The sequence below is a fragment of the Rhinoderma darwinii genome, chromosome 8 (genome assembly GCF_050947455.1).
Source record: "Rhinoderma darwinii isolate aRhiDar2 chromosome 8, aRhiDar2.hap1, whole genome shotgun sequence".
NCBI lineage: Eukaryota > Metazoa > Chordata > Amphibia > Anura > Rhinodermatidae > Rhinoderma > Rhinoderma darwinii.
In genome coordinates, this window is record NC_134694.1 from 27,274,710 (window position 1) to 27,286,668 (window position 11,959).

The window sequence follows — 11,959 nt, forward strand, 5'->3', positions numbered from 1 at the left end:
TGCGTTTCCGCTTTCCATATACTAACGGTTTTTTAGACTGTAGCAAACTGTCCCTCGCTATATTATCAATCTTCTTTCTATGTGTCCACAGTAATGATTTAGGGTAACCTCTACAGTCTAAAAAACCGTTAGTATATGGAAAGCGGAAACGCATTCCATTTATCTCAACTTATAATGACAAAAGTGGAGATATTTCCAGGATTATGAATAGACATTGGCCAATAATCAGCAATAGCTTTGGACACATAGATGTATTGAATAATGGTCCACTTATGTCTGGGTCATATATGTGCTATGGTGTCCCTGTGGCCTCCTATATGTGGGTGAAACCACCTGTACCTTTAAAACTCGTCTAAACAATCATCGTTTCTCTATACACAAAAAGAAACTTGACTTACCTGTGGCTAAACATTTTTCGGAATATGGTCACAATGAAAGGGATCTAACATTCATGATCCTGGACCATGTTCCTCCATCACAATTTGGCGGTGATCGCCATCTGGCTTTACACAAAAAAGAATTGAGATGGATATTTTTATTGAACACCTTAAAACCTTGTGGGCTTAATGTAGAATTCGTTGTAGATAGAATAGCCTTATGATGTCCTCATGTTCTTTTTCCTTGGGTCCTTTAGATGTCCTCTTCGGTATGATGATTGTTGACACATTAACATCAATATCTATATTTCTCATTTACTGTCAATGTTTGATAAATATTAAAAATTTTATTTTTTGTATTTTTTTAGATTGGAATACCACTCCCAACAGAATTTCGGAACTTCTTTGATTGATTTTTTTCAAATAGTAATGTTACTGTGCTACGATATCTGACGGGGCTGTGTTCAATTCATTAAGTCTTATTATATCAATAAAATATGTTTATTATTTGTTGAATTTTTTCTAGTCTCCTATTTGGTTTTAAAGTGATATAGAGATATTATAGGCCTTTGTAAGAAAAGTGAGAAGGATTCTCATATATTTTTTATTTTTTTATGCCTTATGCTTTATGAGATACTATGTCACTGATGTGACAATCTGGGTCCGTTACACGGAGGAGGGTAATGTGACATCCTAGACACGTGAAGACGTGGCTATTTGGTCCCATAACTCCGGGAACAAGATCGTTCTGGATACTTGATTGTGAACAGAGATCTTTGCACCCACGTGTGGATCGTCTTTAAAAAACTGATATAAAGTTACTGTTGGATATCCTTAATATCTCTATCACTTACCATGAGGAGCATTGACTAATATTCTTGCATTTTTTTGCAATTATTGACTTCTTGACTGACATAGCCTTGTCAATAGGTATCCATGACAGAGTTACAACAGTTGCTTAGCAACCTATGATGCCGTTATATACGGGTCAGTTCAGTGGAACGCATTGACACGCATTACATCATATGGATGCGATCGATGCTCTCTGCTGCTGAATGATGATACACTTCCGCCTCGGGGGATTACACTGATGTGTCAAACTTTAATCACCACGAGGGCTGCAGCTGATTGCTGCAATACACTCTTACGAACACATATACCAATGACTGACTAGTTAAATCTGAAGTTCTGATTGGTGAGTGACGATATGACGATAGATTTTACACCACTGCTGCATAAATGATTATGATGTAATCAGTTGTTTTTAATGTTTTTGATATTATGTATTGTTACTCACGATGTCACATATACACTTCTGTATTTTCTGTATCATGTTTATTTTTATGATGATACCGTACACCATGTATTATGTATGTTTTCATACACTTTGCACTTTATTGTATTATAATGAGGCCAATTATGTAAAACAGTCTCAACCATATATAAGTTTGTTGAATAGATGTGTCACTAGGCTTGATAAAGATCCTATTGTAGGATTGAAACGTTGCTGTTGTTTTGGATTGAATAAACCACCACTTTTTTCATGTTGGAGTGCTGCAAATTTTCTTCTTCTATATATTACTATACGTCCGAGGATCGGGACGTTTTGCTGGGCACCTGGTCGATTATTCTTATGTGAGTGCTGCTGCCTTCTTGTTTGCTATATATATATATAAGTTCTGGTTAGGGACTCGCAAGGCACTGGGGACCCTTGACGTTGGGTTGCGAGCTTTGCGTATTTTGGCCAAAATAACAACTAATACCCCATGTTTCATGGATATTTCTTACTACGTATACTACACTTTTTTTCAGGACGCAGCCGGGTCTTATATGCTGGGAGGGCATGATGTGCTGGCGTTTGGTTTGGAATGCAGAGCAGCCCGCTTTAGCTAACACTAGCGGCGTTACAAATAGGCTGTTATTCGGCAAGATACGCCATGCCTGACGACCAGCACATTATCCCTCCACGTATTACACATAGTACTGACACCCCATGTACTATTCACAGCACTGACCCCTATTCATCACATTTATTTTATTTATTTTTATTACATTATTACACAGTTCTGACACTTTCATACATACATATTTATTTTTTACCATCCATTCACACCCTAGCACTACACTGACACTCATTTATCGCACACCTTTGAGCACTTAGTCCGCCACTCCCCTCAAGACTAGTGGGAGGGGCTATCACTATTTAATGCACACTCCTTCTGCAGCATTCTTTGACCCGTCTGCGTCCTGATGGGAACGGGTTTTCACCCACCCACCTACCTAGTGAGTATGGCCTTTTTTGTGGTTTTGATATTTATGTCCCATTTTTTCTGTTTGTGTTTTTAAATTAGGAACGAAAAGTTCTGGTTAGGGACTCGCAAGGCACTGGGGACCCTTGACGTTGGGTTGCGAGCTTTGCGTATTTTGGCCAAAATAACAACTAATACCCCATGTTTCATGGATATTTCTTACTACGTATACTACACTTTTTTTCAGGACGCAGCCGGGTCTTATATGCTGGGAGGGCATGATGTGCTGGCGTTTGGTTTGGAATGCAGAGCAGCCCGCTTTAGCTAACACTAGCGGCGTTACAAATAGGCTGTTATTCGGCAAGATACGCCATGCCTGACGACCAGCACATTATCCCTCCACGTATTACACATAGTACTGACACCCCATGTACTATTCACAGCACTGACCCCTATTCATCACATTTATTTTATTTATTTTTATTACATTATTACACAGTTCTGACACTTTCATACATACATATTTATTTTTTACCATCCATTCACACCCTAGCACTACACTGACACACATTTATCGCACACCTTTGAGCACTTAGTCCGCCACTCCCCTCAAGACTAGTGGGAGGGGCTATCACTATTTAATGCACACTCCTTCTGCAGCATTCTTTGACCCGTCTGCGTCCTGATGGGAACGGGTTTTCACCCACCCACCTACCTAGTGAGTATGGCCTTTTTTGTGGTTTTGATATATATATATATATATATATATATATATTAGAATTCTCTTCTATGTGTGCTGTGTATAGAAGACATGATAGAAGTTGTGGCCTGTTCACATCAGCGTTCGCTTTCCGTTCCGGGGTTCCGTCTGAGGTTTCCGTCAGGTGAACCCCGCAACGGAAAGTGAAACTGACAGCACAGCTTCCGTTTCAGTCACCATTGATATCAACGGTGACTGAAACATTGCTAATGGTTTCCGTTCGTCACCATTCCGGCAGGTTTGCATTTTCACGACGGAATCAATAGTGCAGTCGAGAGCCTGCAGAGGGGAAAACTGCTAAATGCCATATACAAGTCATATAATGGACAGAAATAGTGTTATTCCTCATGTACAAAACATATATCGGCTTATTCTGCAAAATCACCTGAAATGTTTGCTATGCTATCACTTGCAGCACAGCTTCCACATTCCTTGATTTTAATTAGACAAAATTCTGAACGTGACAAGCTCAAGACATATAAATTATATACTTAAACTATAAATGATTGAAAACATTTTGCTAAAACAGGTTACACTTTATTTTAGCCATTTTATCGTATAAACTATTATAAATTAGCATATAAACAAAGCTGTATCTATATACAATCCGTCAGGGGATAGCAGCGAACTGCCGGTAATCATTCAGTCTATGTCTAGGTCGCTGTCGTCACTATAGCACTGAATGGACGGATTACAAATGGAGGTGCGCAGAAGATCCTTTTCCGGTAACAAGCTGAACTCGCGCAAAAACGCTTCCAGGTCGACCGCAAAGAAATCTTCCCCAAGCTGATCCGTTATCCGAACAAAATTGCCTATTAACTCGCCGGCCTTGTAGGCCAGCAGCGCCGGCAAAGCATTATTGGTGAATTTACTGCTGGTTCCCAGAAGGGAACTTTTTACTCTAGAGAACTTCACCCCGGGGTACTCTGATGCCAGGCAGATTATGCTACCGCTGGCAGCTTCTGCACCCGGAATCTCGTCCTCATAAATAAGTATTATCACTACAGTATTCTTGTGTTCTTTATCTATAGTATCCAGGAACTCCTCCCCGCTGTTAATGTCGAACACTTGTTTATAAACCAGCGGGTGGCAGAGCTGCTGCTTCATCTCCTCAATTCTTTGTTTTCGGTATTGCTCTAAGAAGTCTTGATCGTCGTCTTTGTTCAGCATGTTGTAATCCTGCACGGTCATCTTAAACATAAAAAATATCAAAAATATTTAAAACTAATCTGATCAGTTTAAGTTAAAGATTCCCATGGCCCAAGTGTAAAAAAAAAAAAATGCACCATTATCTAGTTATCCTTTGTCCACTGCAGAAATGTAAAGGTGCCCATGCACATTAGATAAACGTTGTCCGAACCCGCCGAGTTCAGCGGTACCGGGCAACCATCTGACGTGTATGGAGGTGTCCTGACCCAACGGCCGATGTCGGGGGAAAGATAGATTGGGCATGTTCGATCTTAATGCCTGGCAGCAGCATCTTATTGCCCCCTCCCAACGAGAAAAAACGCACGCTCAGCCGAGCCTTAGAAATAGAATATACACATCTATAATTCCCATCGGTATGTTCAATAATTAATAGCAGCAATGGCAAAAACATAAACAGTATTTAATAAAGGTTTAGACGTTACCACATGGCTTATGGTATCAGAATTCATTTCCTAATCCCCCTTTGCCTTTTAAAGGGAAGGTGTCATGAAATGTTAAAAAATTTTTTATATAATATTGCTTTTAGTATGATATGAACATACATTTTATTTATTTGTGTTCTACTTTTAACTTCTCTATGGGGGCTGCCGTTTTTTTTTTTTCATCTCTGTATGTGTCGATTAACGACACATACAGAGATGGAATACGGCACATACATCCCCATAGAGAATGCGAACGGGAGCCGTTCCATTCTCTGCAGCGTACGCCGTTTGTGTGGGAACGGCGCATGCACCGCTCCCACACAGACCAAAACGAAGCTCGTTCACAGAGCGAAATCCGGCGCCATTTTCATGTGGACCGGAAGCCGCTGCCGGACTGTAAGGTGACGACTTGCGGCCGCGGCTTCCGCCCATATGTTCAAGGAAGCGAAGGCGCAAGGCATAGGAGCGGAGGCGGCAGGAGCAGGTAATTTATGTTCGTATATGTGATGTGTGTATTATGTTCATGTGATACTGTTTGATGAGCCCTGTATCTAATCCTCCTACACTGTGCAGTCGCTCAGAAAATGGCGGCACACAGTGTAGGAGGTTTGAAGATTCAAACCCCCTCCTTCTCCTGGCACTAGCCAGAATAAGGGAGGGGGGATTGTGTGAGGACACTAGAGAGTGTGTCTACCCCAAATTTGCAGAATAAAGCAGGTTGCTTTACCACATTGACCATGCTGCAATTTTGGGAACTGCTCCCTCTAGTGCCCAGCACATGGAAATGTTATAAATTAGAATCTAATTTATAATATTTCCTGACTTGTGAAAAAATTAAAACAATGTGTAATCACTCAAATAATAACTAAATAAAAAAATTTCTAGCGACACATTCCTTTTAATGGATCACACATCTAGGTCTAAAGAAGGTGGAAATCGTCGGACAATGGTCTTTTCTCCATCCTAAGTAAGGCTAAGTTCAAATCGCATTTGACATATATGTATACCAAACAGTTATATACATTACCCACAGACCACCAAATAATACTACGCTCTTTACGTTTTTTTGCGGTACGCAGCTGTATGAGAAAGTGCAATGGACTGCTCTCCTACACATCAGACAAAAACATATAAGAGCCCAAATGATGCCAAAAAGATCCCATCTATCAGGCTTCTAGGAGTCTTTATACATGGATGGCGAATGCGGTGGGAAATGCTCCATGAACGCAGTGTGAACATAGCCCATGTAATAAAGAAGATTTGAGAGATTTTACCTTCCCGTGTATCTTTTCTTCAAGTTCTCTCTGCTTCTGTTTGTCCTTCTCCTCATCATTGTGAGATTTACAGGTCATAGACAGTCTTTTAACAAGCTGTTCCAGTTCCCTCTTCTGCTCATCATTTTGCTCGTTCTCCATCTGCTTATAGCGCCTCCAGTCATTTATGACGCCTTTTGGACCTAAACAAATCACAATCAGTTGTGTGAGAGTGGAACACAACCCTAACACACCGGATGAAAACCAATGAAATAGCAATGGTGCTCCTTAGGCCTTATTCACACGAACGTGTCCGTTTTGCGTGTGCAAAAAACGCTGCGTCTGGATATGGTGCGTGGCTGCGTGATTTTCGCGCAGCCAGCATAATTATGACACTGTTTTTATGTTTACAAACAAAAGCAGAAGGTGCTTTTCTGTTTTCATTCATTCTTTTTACTACTGTTGCGCGAATCACGCGCGGCACCCGGAAGTGCCTCCGTGTGCCGAGCGCGATTTGCCCACACCCATTGACTTTCAATGGGTGCGTGCTGCGCAAAAAAGTATAGGACATGTCGTGAGTTTTACGCCGCGCACATACGCTGCGTGAAAATCACTCACAGTCTGAACGGTCTCATTCATTAACATAGGTCCCTGCAACGCGCGTGAAAATCACGCGCGTAGCACGGACGTATAACACGTTCGTGTGCATTAGGCCTTAAGATGTGGTTTGTGGGACTCTAGAACAGACCGGACAGGTGCAAAAATTGCCACTATTGGGTGCCATTGACCTGCTGTACAAGTTACCACATTTTAAAGAGAAGTCTCATCTTTAAGGCCGGATTTACACGAGCGTGTGCGTTTTGCGCGCGCAAAAGGCACTTAACAGCTCCGTGTGTCATCACCATATGATGCGTGATTTTCGCGCAGCCGCCATCATTATGACACTCTGTTTGTTTGTAAATAGAAAAGCACGTGGTGCTTTTCGGTTTTCAATCATACTTTTCACTGCTGTTGCGCGAGTCACACGGAAATGCTTCCGTCTGCTGGGCGTGATTTTCACGCACCCATTGACTTCAATGGGTGCATGATGCGCGAAAAACGCACAAATATAGGACATGTCGTCAGTTTTACGCAGCGGACTCACGCCGCGTCAAAATCACTGACGGTCTGAACGGCCCCATAGACTTATATAGCTCCGTGCGAGGCGCGTGAAAATCACGCGCGTTGCACGGACGTATATCACGTTCGTCTGAATAAGCCCTTAAAGAGGACCGGTCCCCTCTCCACATGTCTGTTTTAGTAAATACTTGTGTTCCCCATAATACAACAATTCTGTAGCAATTTTCTTATAACTTTGCGTTGTGCCGTTCCAGTAACATGCAGCCGACAAGCGCTTAGTATGGGGTAGGCTCAGCCTGTGAACCCGCTCCACACTTCCCCTGGCCGGCTATGACGTAACTTTATGTCCTATGTCGGCAAGGGGTTAATACACTCACTATAATAAAATGTCATAATTAGAGATGAAAAATACATTTCAATCAGATCGTATTGAGGGGTCATTTACAAACCTCAAATATTGATTGATTTTGGCGCGACTGAGAAGCCAACGGTGTTGACCGCAAACGAAGGTAAAATCAGACATTAAGAAACAGCGTGGTTTGGTAACCCCACAATTTTAACGCATAGGAATTTCTATGTACAATTACCTGTGTTGACTGCACTTCCTTCCTTTCCTCCTTCGGATTCTCCGACCGTGCTTTGCTGTATTTTGCGCTCCTGCTCGCTGTCCTCGTCATCACTGCTGCTGCTGTAGTAGTACTGACACTTCTCCCCTAACAGCTTATCATCCAGTGTCGTCATTGTGTCGCTATCACATATAACAAGGACCAGGTATCTGCAATAAAAATACATGTATATCTTTCAACACAGACACATGCTGAACATCGAGAAGACGTAACAGACGGGGGGCAGGACTGCTCTACAGATTAGGATGATGCCAACGACTGACAAATCCTGGCTAAATTACCATGGAGACCGAACAACGGCCCAGATGCTCACATTTATTGCCTCGAATATGACAGGATTTTTCTAAATCTATTATAGCCATTAGCTGCCAAAGATCTGGAGAAGCCTGATAGAGCGGGCATCCACTATGGAAGCTGGCACTGTAACGAGTGAACACAGCTGAAGTGCCCTGTAGATGACCAGTTTAACCATATTCTCACAAACGTACGGATGAGATTATAAATAAGCATTAGATCTGTGCACGGAAAGAACGGGTTACTAGGATACAGGTCTATAAGGTATTCACCGGCTTTGTAGGCACAGCCAACATGGCAGTAAAGATATCTAGTGCCCACGTGTGCCCAGGAGCAGGTACAGACTGCCGCAAAAAAACGGTGCTTTAAGGCCTCGTTCACATCTGCGTCAGGCTTCCGTTCATGGGTTCCGTCAGACCTTTCCGCCAGGGGGACCCATGAACGGAAAGCCAAACGGAAGCCATAGCTTTCCGTTTGCATTACCTTTGATTTCAATGGTAACGCTTCCGTTGCAAATGATTTCCGTTTGTCTCCGTTCCGTTTTTTTGGGTGGAAACAATAGCGTAGTCGATTAAAAAAAATGGAAACCTCACGCAACGGAAGCGTTACCATTGAGATCAAAGGTAATGCAAACGGAAAGCTATTGTTTCCGTTCACGGGTCTCCTGACGGAAAGGTCTGATGGAACCCATGAACGGAAGCCCAACGCAGATGTGACGCAGAGGCCTACGACATGTAATCTTGCTGTGAGAGTAGTTGTGTTAGTGGTTTTTAACACTTTACATTTGCTCCTTAAAGAGGCTCTGTCACCACATTATAAGTGCCCTGTCTCCTACATAAGGAGATGGGCGCTGTAATGTAGGTGACAGTAATGCTTTTTATTTAATAAAACGACCTGTTTTCACCACTTTATTAGCGATTTTAGATTTATGCTAATGAGTTGCTTAATGCCCAAGTGGGCGTGTTTTTACTTTAGACCAAGTGGGCGTTGTACAGAGGAGTGTATGACGCTGACCAATCAGCGTCACACACTTCTCTCCATTCACTTACACAGCGCATAGGGATCCTGCTAGATCCTTATGTGCTGTCTTATACTAACACATTAACAATACTGAAGTGTTTAGACAGTGAATAGACATTCCATGCAGACATATGTGTCTCCATGGTTACAGATAACAAACAAAGCCTGCGTGTTAGGGCTCAATCACACATCAGTTCTTTTCTTCAGTGTGCTATCCATTTTTATTTTTTTTAACGGATAGCACACTGACCTATTTATTTCTATGTGGCCACGCACGCATCCGTTTTTTTGCAGATCTGTGTTCCCGATCCGCAAAACTCAGAGCAGGTTCTGTTCCGGTCAGGTTTTGCGGATCGGTCTTGCCCATTCTATTCAATGGTCCATTATAAGAATGAACCGCGCACAAAAGTCATCCGTGTGTGATCCATATTTGGCGGCCGTATAAAAGGACAAGGATGTGTGCACGAGGGGGGACACTTTAAACAACAGGGGCCCAAAATAGCATTCACTTTCACATACAAAATGTTAGATTTTTTACAAATCTTTCACACTACGGTAACATCCGGCTATTGTGGTTTTACAATCTATGCAAAAAGGAAAACAAAAACGCAGCCCAAAATCCGCAGTACAAAGCGGTATGGAGGTAGCCCTTAAAAAATATGCCTCAAAATTGTTCCAGGTATTTTTCAGGCCTTTTTGTTTGGGTTTTTTCTAGGCTTTTCTTTTTAACGAAGTGCAAAAACCGCGGGCGGGTTTTGGTCAAAAACCGCACCAAAAGACGCTTTAAACAAGCAGCACATTTTTTTTCTAGCTCCCATTGTTCTTGATGGGGACTCCAAGGCCGGAAACCGCTCCAAAATAGGGCAGGATGCATTTTTTCTTCCTCGAGCAGTCAAAAACCGCCTGGGGGAACAAAAAACACCTGTCTCCCATTAAAATCAATGGGGTGAGGTTTGGGTGTTTTTTGGTGCGGATTCAGACATGGTTTCCACGTCAAAATCAGCCCCAAAAATACTCTGTGAACTAAGTCTGTGGCTACGTGCACACATTGCGGGATTTGGTGCAGAAAAACCGCAGGAATTGGGCTCATGCAGTGTCGGGTGCCGTGTTACAAGACATATACATGCCCTATAAACAGAGGGTTCTCGTCATGAGACAAGCCCTTTAAATCAGTAAAGGGGACAACTACTAAGCGCTAGAACCCCACTAGCCTCCCTGCTGCTTCTTTTAGGCTCTGTTCACACCTGCGCTCATTCTTCTGCACTGACTACACAGGACAATAGATGCGTGCAGAACATGACTGCATTGCATCACACAGCGGCACATACACATATTTTATATATATATATATATATATATATATACGCACAATAGACACGACACTTTACATACGTTGTCAGGATCACCTCCGCCAACACCGGGAAGCAGATAAAGAGATGATGAAGGGCGGGGCTTATGGGACGTCACGTGATCGGACTGGAAAGGGAAGAGCTCTGTCGCCTGTAGGTCTGTGCACGGAGCGGAAGGGTGCGTGCTGCTCTTAGAATGACGTAGAAGTCACGTGTTAGCTAGCGGTCACATGACTAAGGAGAAGCCGCGCCGGGTGTATAGTGTGGGCTGATCCAGCTGTGGGGTAGGTGGAGCTTAGAGGCGTGGCTAGCCCGGGGATGGGGGCGGGGTTATGAGCGCTTTATGAACGACTTTTTATTGCTCCAGTGCTAGAATAAAAATATCCCAGAAGCAAATAGTCTTTAACCCCTTCAGGACGCAGCTGTTTTGGGCCTTGAAGACGCAGCGATTAATTTCGTTTTTTCTCCATCACTGTTTGTGTGTCGATTAAGCCGTATGAGGGCTTGTTTTTTCTGCCACGAGTTGTATTTTTTTATGTCACCCATGTGGGGTACATATAATGTATTAAACTTTTTTACTTTTGCACATTAAAAACACTTTTTTAAAATCTTTTGTTTTGTGTCGCCAGAGACATAACATTTTTAGGGCCTGTTCACATCAGTGTGAGGGTATGTTCACACGGCTTATTTACAGACGTTTTTCATGCCGTAAACGCCCTGAAAAACTGCTAGAAATACGGGGGCTGAACGCCTCCAAACATCTGCCCATTGAATGGGAAAAACGGCCTTCTGTTCCCATGGTGCGTTTTTTACACTGCCGCTTTGGCGCGTAAAAAAAATGCCCTGTTAACAAAAACTGCATGTCACTTCTTGAGCCGTTTTTGGAGCCGTTTCTCATTGACTCAATAGAAAAACAACTCCAAAAATGGCTGGAAAAAAACCGCAAGTTGCTGAAAAAACGGCCGAAAATCAGGGGCTGTTTACCCTTGAAAACTGCACCGTATTTTCAGCCGTTTTCTGTTAAGCGTGTGAACATAGCCTTAGGTTCCGTCAGACCTTTCTGTCAGGGGAACCCATTAACAGAAAGGCAAACGGAAACAATAGCGTCCATGAGCATTACAATAGATTTCAATGGTAACGCTTCCGTTGCTAATGGTTTTCGTTTGTCCCCATTCCATAAGGATTGGCGGAAACAATAGCGTAGTCGACTGCGCTATTGATTCTGCCAAAACAATGGAAACCTTATGGAACGGAAACCATTTGCAACGGAAGCGTTACTAT

General features: G+C 42.7%; 1 protein-coding gene across 1 annotated transcript; it reads right to left on the bottom strand.

Moving 5' to 3' along the window:
- Positions 1-3,901: 3,901 nt before the first annotated feature.
- Positions 3,902-10,864, bottom strand: PDCL (phosducin like). The gene is made up of 4 exons (XM_075834229.1): positions 10,722-10,864; positions 7,977-8,164; positions 6,292-6,473; positions 3,902-4,577 (listed from the first exon to the last, which is right to left on the bottom strand). The coding sequence occupies exons 2-4, from the start codon at positions 8,128-8,130 to the stop codon at positions 4,029-4,031; spliced, it is 885 nt and encodes a 294-aa protein (XP_075690344.1). The 5' UTR covers positions 8,131-8,164; positions 10,722-10,864; the 3' UTR covers positions 3,902-4,028.
- Between the last annotated feature and the right edge of the window lie 1,095 nt (positions 10,865-11,959).